Source organism: Motacilla alba, chromosome 7, assembly GCF_015832195.1.
Source record: "Motacilla alba alba isolate MOTALB_02 chromosome 7, Motacilla_alba_V1.0_pri, whole genome shotgun sequence".
NCBI classification, from domain to species: domain Eukaryota; kingdom Metazoa; phylum Chordata; class Aves; order Passeriformes; family Motacillidae; genus Motacilla; species Motacilla alba.
Window position 1 is genome coordinate 24,824,138 of NC_052022.1, and position 17,446 is coordinate 24,841,583.

Here is a 17,446-nt window from a genome sequence, read left to right on the forward strand (position 1 = left end):
CCCTGGGGAAGGCCATTCCTCCCTGACAGGAGCAGCCTTGCAGAGCCCCAAGCACAACCACCCTTTGCAATAAAGGGCTGACAGTCCCTATCGAGAAACAAAGGTTTCCAGCACCTTTTAAGCATTACTGAGCTTCGAAAAGGCAACTTCCTAAGACTAAAGCATTAGACTAAGACTAAAATCATCAAACACTTCAAACACATTAACTTCCTGCTCAAGCATTGCTGTTACAGTAGTTTTACTTGGCAGTGTATCACGTGCTGCAGAGGGAGGAGGAGAGACATTGTGCAAGCACCTGAGGGTGCGGCCCGGCCACACAGTGGAGGCAGGCTGGTGCTGCGGGGCCCTGGGAGCCGCGGCAGTGCCTGCAGGGGGTGGAGATAGGGCAGCGGGCCCACCATTAACACCATGCTCCTTGGGATCCTCGTGGTGCTCTTCTTCATCCCCACTGCTGATGTAACAGGTAACAAAACCCCCCACATTTCAATCCTTTCCCCTTTTTTTTTCTCACTTTGAAGGTTTGGGGAAGGGGAGAGGCAGCATGCTGCAGTCGGATCAACTTGATATAACCAAGAGACCAGTTTTTCTCCTGACAGAAGTATCCCTCCAAGATGAGACCCAAGAGCTTTCTTTTAATTTGACTTCTCTCTAGATCCATTTGGAAATTGCATGTGTAGGTAGAGGAAAGTTTATTTTACCTACCCCCTGGGCTTTACAAGTTCTGCTCACAAGCGCCTTTTCTTGGGGGCAGCAGGTCTGAGCAGACCTGGTGCCAGCGCCTGTCTTGGGGCAGACTCTCCACATCCCCAAATCTACTTCTAAAGCTTTAGGTTTCCCCATGGCCTGGCTTGGTGTCATGGGCTCCGGAGTTGAGTGCAACAACATCCTCACAGGATTAGCAAATAAATGCTCAAAAGCACAGTTGTCTACTGAGCTCAAAGATGGAAGGATGGGACTTGCCAAGTTTCTGATTTTTGCATTGTTTAGTGGTTTACTGATACTTACTAGATATCTAGTTTCTTTCTGAAGATCTTCAGGAAAAAAAAAATTTTGAGATTTTGAAATCCTGAGTCTTAGTGAATCTTCCTGATTCTTCAGTTGTTGTGGCTGAGGGTATTTATCTTGGTGTTGGCTTGCTGATGCAGTGTTCCTATGTTCAGATCTAACATCTTTCCAATGGCTACATTTAATGCAAAGCAAGGCAAGGGATGCTGGCTTTTGCTAGGATAATCTTGAGACAGACAATTTTTCAGACTGCTGGCTGTGAGCTGTTGCTATTGTGTTTTCTCCAAATATCCGTGTTTTGTATTTTCCAGGGAAGTTACAGATAGGAATAAAAATCTGATTTCCAGTACAAAATATTTAACATAGAGAACATCTGAAAAAGTCACTTTTTCTAGCATGAGAGATGCAATTGAATCTATTTTTTTTCTTATTTCTACATTATTTTTCCGTAGTTCTTTTCCTCGGTGAAGACATTGTAGTTTGCATGACGCTGTGATATACATTTTTTAAGAAATCATAGATTTTTTTCTTCCTTGTCCTTTCCCATGTTTATAATTCTGTGTTTGCAATATCATAATTATTTCCACAGCAGGCACCTGGATTGTCAAAGAAGACACTAATTCCAGGAGAGGATAAGTATCAGCAGTAGGTTAACAGTTCTGAACACATTTCCCTGAGGTGTGAACAGCTTTTAAGCAATGCTTTTGAATTGCAACAAAATAAATTGCAGTGAGTGGTTCTCAGACACAGGCGTTATGCCATGGCTTTATAGACACAGGTACACTTGCTTTGCATGAACACCTTGTGTTTCTCCAACAGACTCACCAAGATTGTTCAACTTCTTAAAGAGAAGCACATGAGGTCATTTGCTTCTCTGGGCTCTCATCCTTTCCCCATCCGTTTTCTTCACTCTTAATTTTCAAGATAATTGGTCCTTAGGACATAGAAAACATTAAGACAGGTCAAAACCCTGCAGGATTTTCTCAAGCTACGAAGTGCACTATAAGCCTCAGGTATTTTGGTTTGGGAAAATCCACAGAATTCATCCTGTTGTTAGACTATACCAGTGGCTGCTGCAGGTTGAGTTTAAATCATAAAAAAGGACTCGAAATACTAGGTCAGTCATTTCCCTTTTGCAGAAACACTAACATTTACAAAGTTTGTCCTCCTCCCCTTTTTGTTGGCTAAATAATTACCTTGCTGTGGGCTATCAGAGAGGCAGCTAGATCAAATGTCTGGTATTTTGTGAAATAAGTAATATAAGGAGGTTACCACTGCAGTGTACCACAACTGACCTCATCTTTTTACTATCCACATAACCTTCTGGCTTATGGTCTCTGGGGGTTAAAATCAACTTCTAACCTACCCAGATTACCAGAATGCCAAAAGATGGATGAGGCAAGGTTAGCTGAGAGCAGGATGACATCAACTAATTCCTGTTTAAAAAAAACAAATCACAAACTGCCAAGAAAAACCCCTGTGCTCACACTGGGTTTGATTAAAGCAAGAGTGTCACCTGGGCTTTCTGGAGTACTCCTGCAGTACTTGCAGCAAAGCAGGAAAGTTGAGCAGAAAGCAGGTCTGTAAGAGGCAGAAGGAGAGGATCCCCCAGCTGCCCATCAGACGCACGGCTGGGTGGCCTCAAACCAAAGTAAAAGAGAAGGACCCTTGTACCTGGGAAAGAAGAGTAAACATAATTGAACAACAAACCAGCAGCAGCAAAACCAAAATAGTTTTGTTTATAACATACTTGTGTGCCTTTCTGCCTGTGGCTTAAACAAATTCTTTTCAGTATTTTAATTTAAGTTTTTCCCAGGTTTCATTTAGGTTTATCCCCCCAGGGTGTTAGGTGGGCCATTTCTTTCCTGTGCTTACAGAAATGCCAACTTATTTTAGATACCTTGCTCTGGAAAACAGCTTCTTGAAGTCAGCTGGCATAAAAAAGGAAGAAGAGTACTAAATATTTTAGCAGAATATTTTTTCCAATAGCTGATGATGATTCATGAAGAGTTCTGGTGAAATAAAAAAACCACAACCCCTCAAAATAGTTATTTTCCATACTTTGTCAACTCTATTTCACTTTCTTGGCGAATAGAAAAAATAAAAAACTTCAATGAAGTTTTGCTTGCATTGGGTTCAATGATCAGAGAGTCAGTATTTTACAGATATTATAGATGGATGGCGTTTTGTTTCATGATCCAAAACCCCCTCACATGGGATTACAAGAAATATCCAACACTACAAATAATCTATAAAAAGCTTAACAAGCATTCAGAGATCTTACACACCATTGCATAAAAATCCTAAGATCCTGAGAAGGCTTGCAGCCTGTGTACACTGCCTGAAATGATTTTGCATTTTTGAAGTCACTGCTTTTTGAAACTGTAAACAATGATTTTTCATAACTGGGTAAGGCCAAGATATAGATATTTATTACTACACAGCATGGCTGAACACAGCTCTGAATTGGCAATCATAACCCTACTTAGGGGAATGGAAACACCAACTAAATGTTTCAGAGACTCACCATTTAACAAGCCCAAAGCGACACAAGGAAAAACTGTCTCTGTGAAGGCAAAAGCAGCCTCTTAGCCCATGTTTGCTAAGAATGGGCTAGATCCTACTAAGAATGTAGTCAAATCCTATTCAGATCACCTGGGAGATGAGGGATGTTAGGAATTACTCTGTCATTCCTATGAAATTAACACACATTTTAGTATGACTGACTCTCTTCAATTCAAAAAAACTCCACGTCCAGAGGAGGAGGATGACAGCAGGGCTTCTCCAACATACTGGGGTAAGCTTGCCTTGCCCCTGTTGGCATTGCAGCCCAACCAATTCATGTGGTGCTAATGCATTCTTCCTATAAATGAAAACAAAAATATCTTCTTTAATTTAGATTTGAACTAGTTGAGCCACTTTGTGAAAGTAGATTTGGGTGCTTAGCTTCAATCATGAGATGTCTTCAATTAATGACCCGCAAATGAGCTTTTCCCACTGTTCAGCCAGTCTCCATCCCAGCATCAGCAGCATGGAGCTGGGTTATCAAGCCTAGCCTGCAAGACAAGGCAAACAGATTGGATTATAAATACAAGAGGTGAAAATAAGTTGAAGGAATTTATCATTTTAGGTGGGTGTATCAAAGGAGACTGGCTGCCAATTAGCACTGTGTCATGGCACGGACATAAATAGTCCAGAGCTGTAGTTAAACTGTGGAGTTCAAGCCATGAAGCTCAGGTCTAAAGACCAGGAATACAGGTTAGCTGATGGCAGCAAAAGAGAGGGGGATAAGTCATTGGGGTCTGCAGAAGAGTCTAAAAAACATCTGAAAGAAATCCCTCAGGGATAGGATTTTCAGTGTTCTCTGACTTTCCTTGGGCCACAGAGAAAATATGATCAGGCTGAGCAATAAATATCCATTCATTTTCTGTAAGTACTTGCAATGAAAACAGGCAAGCGTTTTTTGAAGTGTAACACTTCTGTCTGTTCTGGGACTTGATTTTGGTTGTCAACTCTGAGACAGAAAAGGTCTCCCCTGAAGGTGTATTCAGTCCCTGTGACAATCAGGGTTGTAGTAGTGCACAAATACTGCAAAGCAGTAGAATAACTCTGTCTCGAGTGAGATGCGTAGAATTCTGCTGTGCTAAAGGTAGAACAACTCTACTGCAGACTTGCAAATTGCCACATAGGCCAAAGATCAATTTTCTGGCCAACAAAAATATGATCAAATATCTTGTCGAAAGCAGTGGAATCCAAACCTCAACCCTTACTAGAATGCCTTATAAGCCTATGTGAGATCTTTTGTCGGAAAATGCTGATTCAAGGAAACTGAATTGTTTTGCTGAAATGTCTTCATTTTGATGAAAAGTCACCACAGGCACCACCTTGAGTAAAGACTCGCCTTCTCTGTTCTTACTTAGCCACTCTGTCCTAGTATTGGAAGATCCTTGTATCTTTCTGCTGGATAGCCTGGAAATGTTATCCTTCATCCAAAGTTTCCCAGTGTTTTGGTTGCCTGGAACATGGAATTTCAGAGCTGTTACGAGTTCTCCTCCATCCCCTCACTAACATGTTGAGCAAAGAGATGCAAGAAGGATAAGCTGCAATCTTTCTTTGCTAAAGATAAGCAGTAGAGCATTCCCTGTCTCACGTCTCCTCCTTTAATTTGAAGCAAGGGCTTGTAAATAAGACTTCCAATAAGAAAATTAACAACTTCAGCAGTTTCAGAAGTTCTGCTGGTAACTGCAGAACCTGCTAGCCAAAGGTTGTTTTTACTGCCCACACCCTAGCACTAGTCCTTGCCATCTCATGCATCTCTTGTGTTTATTTTCCTTCTTGGACCACACTCATCCCAAAGGAGTATCCTGCTCAAGAGGCTGGCATACTTCATCTTTCTGTGCAGGCATGAATACAGTAAGCATCACTTGGTCCTAAATATTGTTAGAAACAGTTTTAAAGACTAATTTTCTGAGCATTCTGGTTCTGGCCTCCTTCCCACTTTACTTCTCTTACTAGCCTTCTTGAAGTCTTGCCACATGGATTAAGCAGAAAGAATCTATGTTTGCACCACATTTTGAGGACAAGAGGTACAATTGTCATTCTAACAGCCACAGTGATTCTCAGGGATCTGTAAAAGACTATCCAGGCTTCATATGAGCTGAGCTTGCATAAAGACTTAAGCAGTCATAGAAAAGCTTTGGCAAGTCTCTAGCTTAAGAGCCACAACTCCCTTCCTCTTACTTAGGGGTCATCATTTGCAAAGAAGGGCCTCATTTGTGCAGGATGGCTTTTCTTGGAAGAAGTTGTCATTCTGCATAGTCCTTGCTATGTTTCATTGTTTGGCAGATGATAGCACAGAGGTCTATATGTCAGAAAACATTTCCTGTTTATGTATCAGTCTGGTCAATTAAAATTCAATTATGCATTCATGTGACATGCTTTTCTCAGGCTTTTTTCAAGTGCTAAGCGCCAATGCAGTGTCAGATTAGTCAGCTCTGAGTCCTTTGAGAGATTAAGAATCTACTACAGCTGCTGACTACAGAAATTACTTATTTTACATTAAAATTATAGCAGTTCATGCTTTTAAGTGTTCATTGCCCAAGGTCCAAACCCTTGAAATGGTTCAAATCCACCTGCAAACTCTTCAGGAGTCCTTGAATTAAAAAGAAAATGTATAAATAATATTCTCTTATCTGACTGCAGTGTCAACTCATAGTATTTTTACTCCATAATGTTCCCCAGGAAACTGCTGGCTAAGTAAAGAATAGATTTAGAGGGCCTTAGGTATACACACAAGCACACAGGTGCAGACTAGGCTTCTGAGCTCTGATGTTAAATCTTAATCACAGGCCTCTGCCTCTGCTAGTGTTCTGACTCTGAAGAAAAACACTCTTGATCTCAGTCTCCTCGAGAGACTGTGTAATATTTACATCGAGGTGGATTGCTGCAACAGTAGTTCCTGTGAGAAACTGCTTCTGCAGATGGGTGGTTTTGTACTCCCTGGCAGGGAGTGTCAGCAGGGGAGAGGAGATATGGAGAAGAGTTGCATGGGAGGATGTGGGGTTCTGAAGTCTCATACTATATTTTATAAACAAGTGCTCTTCTCACTTTCTCCCCTCCCTTCCAGAAAACAAGATTTTAGTGGCTCAGCATCCTTTGCTCATTGTAGCTAACCAAACTGCAACTCTAGTTTGCAACTACACATACAATGGGACAGGGAAGGAATTTCGAGCTTCGCTACACAAAGGAACGGACAGTTCAGTTGAAGTTTGCTTTATTTCATGGAACACAACCAAAATTAGCAGCAATTCAAGTAAAGAATTCAACTGCCATGGGGATCATGATAAAGACAAAGTCATCTTCAATCTTTGGAACATGAATGCCAACCAAACTGACATCTACTTCTGCAAAATTGAGGTCATGTATCCACCCCCATACGTCTACAATGAGAAGAGCAACGGGACTGTCATTTATGTGAAAGGTAAGCTGAGAAACCTCTATAGGCCAATATCCTACCTATACACACTCCCTACATAATGGCTGGAGGCAGTTTGTTTCCTTGAAAGAAAAGCTGGATTGCCTGGTAAAACTACATTCCTGCTCTGGACTTCCTGAAGAAGAGATCTTAAAATGATGATTAATAAAAATGACACATTGCAAAAAATAAGCAGAGATTGATGTTTTTAATTTCATGTACCTAAAGTTTTCTTTGCTCTTTCCTTAAAGAGACTCCCACCCAAATACAAGAGCCTCAGTCTGCAATTCCTTTGTGGATTCTGGCAACAGTGACTGGAATTCTTGCACTCTACAGTACGCTTATAACTGCAGTTTTTATTAACTATTGGGTAAGAAACTTGTATTTTCCTTTGCTCTGTATGTTCATTTCTCAGGCTATACTTGCCATGTTTACCACTAACTCACTGATATCCCTTCAGTACAGGATGACAGTGTTTCTTCATCCCAGCTATGTTTGCACACCCATGGTGTACCCCAAAAGAGCTGAAACACTAGATGCTCTCCAGGTGGGTTGTCAGGCCTCTGCAATAGAGTCCAACCTAAAAGTAGATAATAACCTAAAAGCAGATAATAATGCCACAGTGTTGGCAGTGCCCTGCACACCAGCAATACCAGGACACCTCTGCCAGCTGAACCTGTCAGGGAAATCTAGAACTACAAGCATTTGTGGCAAAACCCTATGAGACTATACTGACAGGAGCTCGCCTACAATAAAACAATCTATGGAGAGCCCTCAGCCCAGGACCATCTGCAACCTTGAGCAACCACTATTTCTGGCAGCTTGACTACAAGGGAATAGGAGCACCTGGATCTCAGTAGTCTCTTGTCTGTACATAGACAGTAAGAAAGCTGAGACAGCCTTATGGCTCATAATTTTTGCTTTCTAATCTCTCTGGAGAGTTGACTGGCCCAAGTCACATCCAGTTCTCCTCCTGGCATGATACAGGGGCAGCAGAAGGACATTTTTCTTGACGAGTCTTAGGACTGTGATCTCCAGAGCCATTTTACACTACTTACTCCATGTGAGAAAGACTTGAACATAGAGAACTCAGTTCCTTGCACTCTGACTTTCCCTTCGATTTTTGTTGTTAAATAGCAATTTTCAACACAACAATTAAGAGGCAGCCTGTATAAAGGGTCCACAGTCCTTGCCAGGTTAAATGTTGCATGTATACAGAAAGCCACTGTCACTGCTAGCTGAAGCTTAAGATCTGCTAAGTGTTTCACAAAAGGACCCTTTCTCAATCTGTAGCTATTTCTAATGGAAAACAATCAAAGGGGGCACTGCCGCAGGAAAATGAAAAGGCCAGTTAAGTGGTTCTTCTTTATGCCCTATTGTAGAGGCTGACTGAGGAGAGCTGAGAGGATTACTCGAGCAGTGCTGTGCTGCTGTGGCTGTGCCGCAGATCAGATGCTGTAGCTTCAAATCCATCATTTACAATCTGTACCATTTTCTCTGTGCTATATTCATTTGCTACCCAATGGCTTCACACTTTGCCACTAACATGTCTGCACCCCACAAGGATGACAAGGCTGCATTGCCATGTGTGCTGTTTGCCGCATCATTTTTTACCTGCTGTAATTACTGCTGGTAGTATTCTTCAGATAATATGTATTCTGATTGTGGATGTATTTAGAGTGTTGTTGAATGTAAATACAGCTGCCTAGAAGACATTGTGAATTGTAAAAAAAGGTCCTAATTGTGGTACTCGACAGACATGGCAAGCCTGATCCGTTCCTGAAAGCAGCTAAAGATTTGACTATTTTCATACAGTTCTGCCTTCCCTGAAGGAAAACTGCTCTCCATTGCAAAAGTAGCAGTGTTTCATCCTCTAGCAGCCCAACAATCATTCATGCTAGCAAAATGTCTTTCTCCCATGCAAAACTATCTCCTAGGTGAATTAGAAATCCTGTATTATGGAGATGAACACAGAGATAAAGCTTTTGTATCTAATGCTTTACATGCATTGACTGCATTACATGGCTTAAGCAGTATGTAACTTGCATTCAATCCTTTGCATATAAATATAACATTAATATAAAAAAGCTTAAAATATTTCATAGTAACTGCCCCACTCTGCACATACAACATAATTTAGCCATCAGATTTTCTAATTCAAACCTTCTCCAATTCCACAGCATCATGTGCATGTATACTGCAGCATATGCAACTATTTCTGTACATGGGAAGGAAATTTCAGTAAAAAGGAGATTACAAAGGGGGGTATGATCAGCATGAACAAAAAAACCATGGAAACACTTTACTTACCCTTGATCAATAAAGCCTTAAGCTATGTAAAAAACACCAACCTTTTGCACAGCCTGCAGCAGTCAGAGCCTGAAATGCTGCTATAGCCAAATATTTCCTCTGTGACTTTAGGCAAATTATTTCACCTGTCTTCTGCTACTCTTATTTCTAAAAGATCCGATTCTTCCCTTGTCTCACAGGGGCATTATAAGCAGGAATACAACAGTGGAAATAAGGTTTCTGAGGCCCAGATTAGGAGACATAAAAGATTAACATCAGCTCTGATTCTTTCACTCCTTGAAGGAAGGTTCAGAACAACATATGCATTGTGTCTTACTGCTGTAAATAGTAGGAAAACCATAGTCTGGGCTGATTTTTCATGCTCTTATTCTGTTTGAGTTAAGCTAATTTGTCTTTACCTCCTAATAAATAAGGACAGCCTTCGCAGCTCAAACTGTTGTTTCTGCTGAATCATTCCACAGATGAGAGAGGCAAGATGATGGTAAGAGGCATCAGTTTGTATCCTTGGTGTGTAGCATTCCTTTACCTGAAGAACTAACACTGTTAATCTCCCACCAGATAAGCTGGAGACTTACTTTTAGGTTGGGCAAATTCCATAGATTATTTGATGAGAACATGTGTTCTAATTCTTTTGCAAATGTATTTAAACCTGAAGCCACCTTACAAATATGCCTGCTTCCCTGAACAGGGACCTAGGGCCAGAACTGTCAGCAGTTAACATGAGAGTTTTCACAGTTGTCTTCACCCTTCTTCCACAGCAGAAATCCAAAAAGCATATGTACCATCAGAGCGACTACATGAACATGACTCCCCGGCACCCACCGTACCAGAAGAACAAGGGTTACCCATCCTATGCACCCACACGAGACTACACTGCCTATCGGTCCTGGCAGCCCTGATCCCACCAGGAACCTCGTATGCTTCTGGGCAGACACTTGCTCTGGAGCATGGAAGGACAGCCTCCCATTTTCTCATTGTGTTTGTTGCTATTGATTACAGACACCTACACCATAGCAAGAATTAACTAAACTTTGATCTACTAAAAGAAAATCCAGACCAACAAACCAATATAAAAATGGGGGGGTGGAAGGGGGGAAGTAAAAAAAGAATTTTTCTCCATGATGGCTAAAAATGAGGCCCAGCTTGTGTTGAGGGTTGTCAGAGGATAAGACAGAAAGATGGTATCAGACCTCAGAGCTGGTTTCTTCCTAACACTTGTGGTTTTGCTCAGCTGTTGGAAGAAGCAGAACTTCTGATCTTTTCCAATAACTACTACCTTATATTTAACCCTTAATTTCCTTCCCTGTATGTGTAATCCTCCGATTGTTACTGTTAAACATGGCAAAATGTAAAAAATAATCTTTTTTTCTCTGTAAGACGAAGACACAGTTTGAAGTTCAAAACACATGCTTAAAAGAAAGAGGAAAGGTCAGTCAGAAGGCATCCAAGCTATTACGCTATGGAGCAAATGATCTGCCAGGACAAATCCAGCTAACAGAAAACTAGTAAACCTTCAACATGTGAGTTCTTAGGCTGGACACTTTGTAAATGTTCATAAGGCCATCTGCAGTCATGACCAAGCAACTCCACAGACTGAAAGAGCAAGCAACCTGAAGACAAAATCAAGAAAAGTGGGAGAGGATGAAAGATGTCTTCATCATGGACAACCTCATTTCTTTTTTGTTTGCCTTCTGCATCAAGGGAATGCAAAGTCATACATGAAGCATTAGAAACAGAGAGCTCAGATTTTGAGAAGATTTTTACTTTTATTTTTGAATTTGAGATTTATTCTCCTGAGTCCTCCTGAAAATTCATGCACATCTTCTGGCACCTAGGTTGTAGCAGAGCTCTTTTGAAAATCTGGGTCAACTTATGAGCAACTAAAGACCACTTTTTTTTTTTTTTTTTTCCCCTGTAAGTGTCTGGTTTTTGGGGTGTGAGAGGATTCTTCATTCTCAGCATTGTAAACTGGACATGCAAGTTCTCAGACATCTGCAGGATCTCCTCTGGATACTTTGAAGAACTTTGTGTTATCTGGAAATTACTTTTCTCTCTAAAGATATTCTTCAGGGCTGCTCCATGCCAGAGCAGGACAAAGTCGTTAGCAAAACATGATCCATTCTTTCAATCTAGTGTATTTACAATAACAGGACATCCTAAATTGTAAATGGGGTTGCCTTGGCATAAAATCCCTTTTCATACTGAGGAGACAATGTTTATTTTATAAAGACTGCTGAATAAACAATTTTAAAAAACCACATTCCTACCTTGAAATAAAATTTGGATTGTACAACATCTAATTTCCTTCAAGCTAGAATAAGAATATTCTTTCTCTCTTTGAGGAGGCAGGATGAAAGTAGAGATGTGGAAGCATGACAACAATCTGCTTTGATGTCTTAAGCCAAGCAAACAACTTTGGCACTTCCAAATTAAAAGTTTTATTTGAGTTTGCTGACTGGGCCTCAAACTTTCCATTCTGAGTCTTATATGACCCATGTTCGTGGAGGGTGCTGTGCCACCTCTGAGCAGCAGTGAGGTGCCCTCTGCCCCAGCCAGGGACAGCAGTGTCCCGATGGCAATGGTAAGCAAAGCCCAAGAGGCAGTGCTGGGCCTTCAGCATGAGAATCCAGTAGTGAACCTGGCAGGCTGTGAGAGCCTTGGTCTGGTTCAGTTCAGCAAACTCAAAAGCTTATGAGTGAACCAAAGAACTTCAAAACAAAGTCTTATTTATTTCTTCTCTTTCCCCTCACCACATTCACAAACATTCCAAGGCCGATATTTTTCCACATACAATTTTTACTCTCTTTTTCTGAAAAGCCCTCACTGCACCTTTGTACTGCAGCTGAGGCAGCTAGGAGCATGTGCACAGAGCAGAGGGGAGGGAGCCAGGCAGGACACCTGGGCATCGCTGCATGGTCCCAGCCTGGCCCTCCTTGCTGGCACTGACAGAGGGATGCTAATGCCTTGCCACCTCCCTCCTTACTTGGAGGGGAGATATGAATGATCCTGTGCTGGGGCACCCAGCCGCTTCCAGCAGAGAGCAGCAGGCTGAGCACAGCTCTCTGTCAAGGTATGGCACTGTCTCACCAATTTCCAGGCTGTCACTGTGTGACACAATGACATGTATGATCACATGGAAAACCACAACTTCTAGTACAAGTATAGGGTGAGATGGCAAATGTGTATCAAACCCACAAAACAGAATAGATGTTCTTTGCATAAACTGCATATATACATATTTAGATATAGATGCATCTATTTCATTGCATCTATATTCCCTAGAGTTTTATTATACTTTTGGCAATCTCCTTTTAAAGTTATTAAATAGATACAGTAAATTAAATCTTGAATGAATGTATTAGGCCTGAGGCTAGCCAGGGGAAACTATTGCTTTCTAAAGCAAATATTGGTATAATTTGCTTTCCTTCCCCTAACACTTTTGTACTTTCCATATTTAAAACATACTGGTAGCTCCCAGGACATGATACTGGAAAGTAAGACCTGGAACATCTGCAACAAGTATTAATTCGTTCAACTGACCAAAAGGAAGTGGAATACAGGGAAATATCCTAAAATGAAAAAATGAGGAGAATCAGGATATGAGAAGTCCCAGCACTGTGTTAAAATGGACATTGCTGTTATAGTAAAGCTCTAGAGGGACATGAATTGCAGACTGTTGGAGATGGGATACCAGTAAATTCCTTTTATCCACCACTGTCAAGGACTGAAATAAAGTGTTTGCAGAGAAGCAAGCCAGTTAAGCCTGGAGTCTGCATATGTGGATCAGCATATTTGACAAGCAGCAATCCTAATTTATTCCATCTGGTTTTAGGCAATGCATAACATGCCAGGACAGTCCTGTCACTCCCTGGCCCTGCCTTTGGGGTCTATATGCTGTTTATGGGATGATGTAAAAAGAAATCTCCCTCTGCTGCAGCTCTGAACTTGGAAACTGTGCCTCATGGAGGGCAGAGGTAAATCAGTAGGGTTTTCTGCCTTACGCATAGGTTTAAATTCAAATGCAAATATAATCCTGCCAAAGAGTGATTTAATTTTTCATCCTACTTTCCTCCACTTTTGGGTCTCAGTGTCAAATGAACATCTGATCTGCAGTCATCACATCTGAGCAGCAATCAACATATGTTGCAAGGGGTCAACCAAGGGTTGTGCAGCTCCAGCCCCCTGCATGCTGATTCCTGTTCTGCACGTCTCCAGCACAGCACAATACAAAAGCCTGCCTCTCCTTTGCTTCCAGGAACCAAAGCCCTAGAAGACAAATGCCAAGGAGGTAGCTTGTGTTATCTCTGCAGTCTTGAACCTTCCCCACTGGGCTACTAAAGCCAAAAGTCTTGGACGTTCCTTCTAGACTGAATATTCCAAATTCCAATATCATCCTCCTGTATGACATTTTTTCCAAAATGCCTCTTATTTCTTCTGTAGCTATAAATGTGAACCCTGCATCTCTGCCAAAAAATATCATATCTTCTTTCTTTGTGCATCATCTTTTCCCTTTCGTTGCTATTCCAGACTCAGCAGTTCAGGAATCCATCCTGTTTGTTAATCTCCAACACTATTGTGCAGCCTTCCACATGTACTCCCTCCTGACTGGTTACTTGCTTCACAAAGACTGTCTTGTGTGCCACATTCCTCCTCAGCTTGGGGTAGGGAGTTGCCATAGGAGATTGAAGCAATGTGGTGATTGGATAGGTACATGTTTTCTGTTTGAAGGATTTGGGGGTCTTTCATCCCTTTGATTTTTCCCATCATCTTCAGATTTTCAGTTGTGCCAAACAGCCACGTGGGGATCCCACACACCACATGCTTCCCACGGTGCATTTAATTTCTGTACATTTCATTTCCTGTGCATAGCAGGCTCTTGGCTATTGCCAAGTTCGTTATGCCTGCAGACATGCTCCGACAGCAGAAGCAACTTTGGCTACGGATGGTAAGTTTGACTAATAAAAACATGGTACAAAAAGCTTGAGTTTTAAGAGCACACAGGCGAAGGCTTCAGTGCTAAAGATCAAATCTTTCCACTTTCAGCAAGGCTTTTGCTGTGTGACTGGAAAATGCGTTATGCAAGATGAATCACAGGCCAAGACATAATTTTGTTAGTCACTCGTACTAACCAGAAAACAGGTTAGGGTGATGAGAACAGGATTGGCTTTGTTAAGGTCCAGTAAAGACTGGGAAAGGCTGAAAACAGCATTAAGCAGTAATTTGTAGCCAAAGTCAGTATCTTTAAGTGGCTGTGAGAAGGAAACAAGCTGCCTATCTTGATGCAAATGGGCTGTTCTTCCCAATTAGGTGCTTTTGTTAGAGCATCACATTACAGTATGCTACTATTCCAGCCTCAAGGGCATGCAGATAGTATGATGTGGCCAATTTGGCTGACAGAGTATTAGGAGGCTGCCAATTCCATATTAACCCATTTGCAAAGAAACAAAAAGTTGAATGATCTCAAATTCATGGTGGGTTTTTGTTTGTTTGTTAGCTTTTTTCTTTTTCTTACCAGATCTTCAGAATCAAGGCACTGGTTTTTACTTCCTGCTGTTCCTGCTGCTGCTGTTGTTGTTGTTTTATTAAAAATTAAATATAACTTTAGGTCACATAAACTTACCAGGAACTCTTCAGTTTCATTCATCTAAGCATTGAAATGATGAGGAATTTTCAAATGTCACAGTTTTCATAGTCATTGTATCATTATGTGGCTACATCATTCCTTTTCCTTATTGTCTTCTTATTCGAATACTTCAAGGGAACTATTATGGATTGGTGGAAATGTTCTCATAGGTTGGAACAAACCTAGTTTTTCAGACAGGAAAGATTACTACCTAACCAGCAAAATCAAAGATGCAAGCAAGCAATTAGTAACAGTTCTGTGGAAATTAACGTAGTGGTTTCAATCCGGTAGGAAGATCAAATAGCCAAAATTTTTATAATATCCTTTTCCTCTAAAATAAAGAAGCTTAAGAAATTATATACTAAAGTACCTTAAAAGACAAGAGATCAGGTTGCGAAATTAAGAAATCAAAGGCAGGAAATGCCCGAAGGAAGCTTTCCTCTCCAGCCTCCCTTCTGCCCCCTCGTGTGACCGCAGTGGCTCTTCAACTTCGCTGCCTTTCCCCCTGCTAAGCCGAGCCCACGCTGAGCGAGGCCGGCCCCGCTCCCTCGCAGCGCTGCAGGAAGGCTCCGGGTAGGGCCAGAGCAGGCGCTCAGCGGGCGACAGATTCCGAGAGCAGCTCCAGCCCTTCTCATGGAGGGCTGCAGCAGGGCACAACTAGCAATCAGGCTAGCTTAGATAATAGCTAAATTAGCCCGACAGCCTCCTCAGTGCTCCATTAAATTAGATCACTCTGTCGTGAGTCAGAACGAACTAATTTTCCTGCTATGCTCTCTGCCTGTGACAGCCCTTGGGCTACATTAATGTTCAAACACCAGTGGTCAAGATGAGAGCTGATTTATTTTTTTTCCTCATGAAAATGATTAAGTAGATTGCTCACATTTCTTCCTGGGCTTCTCAATCTTCCCCAGACAAATCAAAACTGGCTGCAGAAAGGAAATTGTTTCTCAGTTTGCATAGCTCATTAGCTCCTGATACTTAGGGACAGAGGCTCAAGTCCAGGGTGGAATGATGCCTATGGGAGCATTATCCTGTCCTTGTAGCTTTTTCTCTAATTAGCTGATTGTTGAAGTAATGCCAGTGTTTTATCTTAACAACAACAAAAAAGTGTAAGACTATGAAGATGCAGGATTGGATACAGAAGGGAATAACCTCTCTGTCTCCTGCAGACACACACAGTTGACACTACTTTCAAAGTCCAGGCCTGTAAGGGAGAAGTTCACCAGTAAGGATGAAAGAAGCAAAAAGGGTTAAAGGAGAAATCACTCTGAAACCTCTTTAGTGAAATTCTGGAAAAGTCCCTCAGGGAATGCAAATGAACAAACCAGCTGCAGGATGTACTACACAGCTCAGATTTTTGCCTCTCCCTAGCCATACACTAGAAAGAACTCCTAAAAACTCCCTAGTCCTTCTGGCCTCAAGAAGTACTTTTTACTGTTTGGCTGCTCTGCATCATTGAGACATAAGCTGCATTGATGGTGAAAGCCAGGTTAGGTCCTGTGTGTGGACTTGGGTGCACTGTCAACTCCCAAGAAATTCTTGAGATGAAAGCACAAATTATGTTGAAAGGGCAATGGACGAGCAAACTGTCTGGAAAGGTAGGATGGATGAATGGCTGTCTGCAGAAAAAGTGAAGTTAAGCAACTCCAGAGCTTTCCTCCAGCAACTAGAGAAATGCATTAGTTTGAACTGCAGCTGTAGTGGATTTCTTCCAGTGAAAGCAGCTCTTGGAAGGATGAAGTGATTATTTCAGGACATTTAAATCAAAATAACCATATATGTGCAAAAAAGATTTTAAAATACCCTTATTTTTGCCTTTTCTCTTTTCTGTTGTAAATGATTACTTACTTACAAATCCTACATTTAACCTGCAGTATGAGGTTTTTTAAATCAGCGTTCCTTTGTTGTCTCTTTTAAATTTTTTTTTAAATTTTTATTAAGGCAATAATGTTGCAGTTCTGCAATCTGATTTCAAACCACTGAGGCAGAGGCAAAATGAGGACCGGGGTACAGGCAGAGCATATATATGGACTGCAGCTCAGTCCAGTCACAGCATAGCAGTACCCACATGCTGTAAAAAGACTGCAGGTACAAAGTAGAGTTCAAAGAGTCCGAAGGTGAAATGAGCAACCTGGTGAAGAAATGTCAGTTAGAAACGAGCAGCAGAAACCAGCTCTATTTTCCTACTGCTGTGGCTTTGCTTGGCGACGATGACATACAAAGATTAAGCCTAACAGCACGAGCTCCAGTTGTTTATCTCCTTTTTTATCATCGCCAGTAAGTGGAGGAGATGTGTGGGTGTCACCTGCAAAAAAAAAAGAGGTTGCATTTCTGAGAGAAAAATATCTGCAGATCCAAAAAGGCAATTGGTCTTGTTTAATTCATGCATATCCAGTTTCCTTCCTGTCACTAATCTGCAGCACTGAATTTAGTCTCCTGGATTTCCTTAGCTTTATTATGCTGAGAGAGAGTGCAAGAGAGAGGGAGACAGAGAGACTTGAGCAATATTAAGCGCCCAGAATGACTTCAATCAC

General features: G+C 41.5%; 1 protein-coding gene across 2 annotated transcripts; it reads left to right on the forward strand.

Annotated features, from left to right (window-relative positions):
* Positions 1–261: 261 nt before the first annotated feature.
* Positions 262–11,547, forward strand: CD28 (CD28 molecule). 2 transcript variants are annotated; one of them, XM_038142651.1, is made up of 4 exons: positions 262–463; positions 6,632–6,985; positions 7,231–7,349; positions 10,051–11,547. In XM_038142651.1, exons 1-4 carry the CDS (start codon positions 409–411, stop codon positions 10,186–10,188), a joined length of 666 nt encoding a protein of 221 aa, XP_037998579.1. In that variant the 5' UTR covers positions 262–408; the 3' UTR covers positions 10,189–11,547. The 2 variants fall into 2 exon arrangements, with proteins under 2 accessions (XP_037998579.1, XP_037998578.1); XM_038142650.1 differs by having other exon boundaries at positions 264–463; positions 10,048–11,547.
* The last annotated feature ends 5,899 nt before the right edge of the window (positions 11,548–17,446 follow it).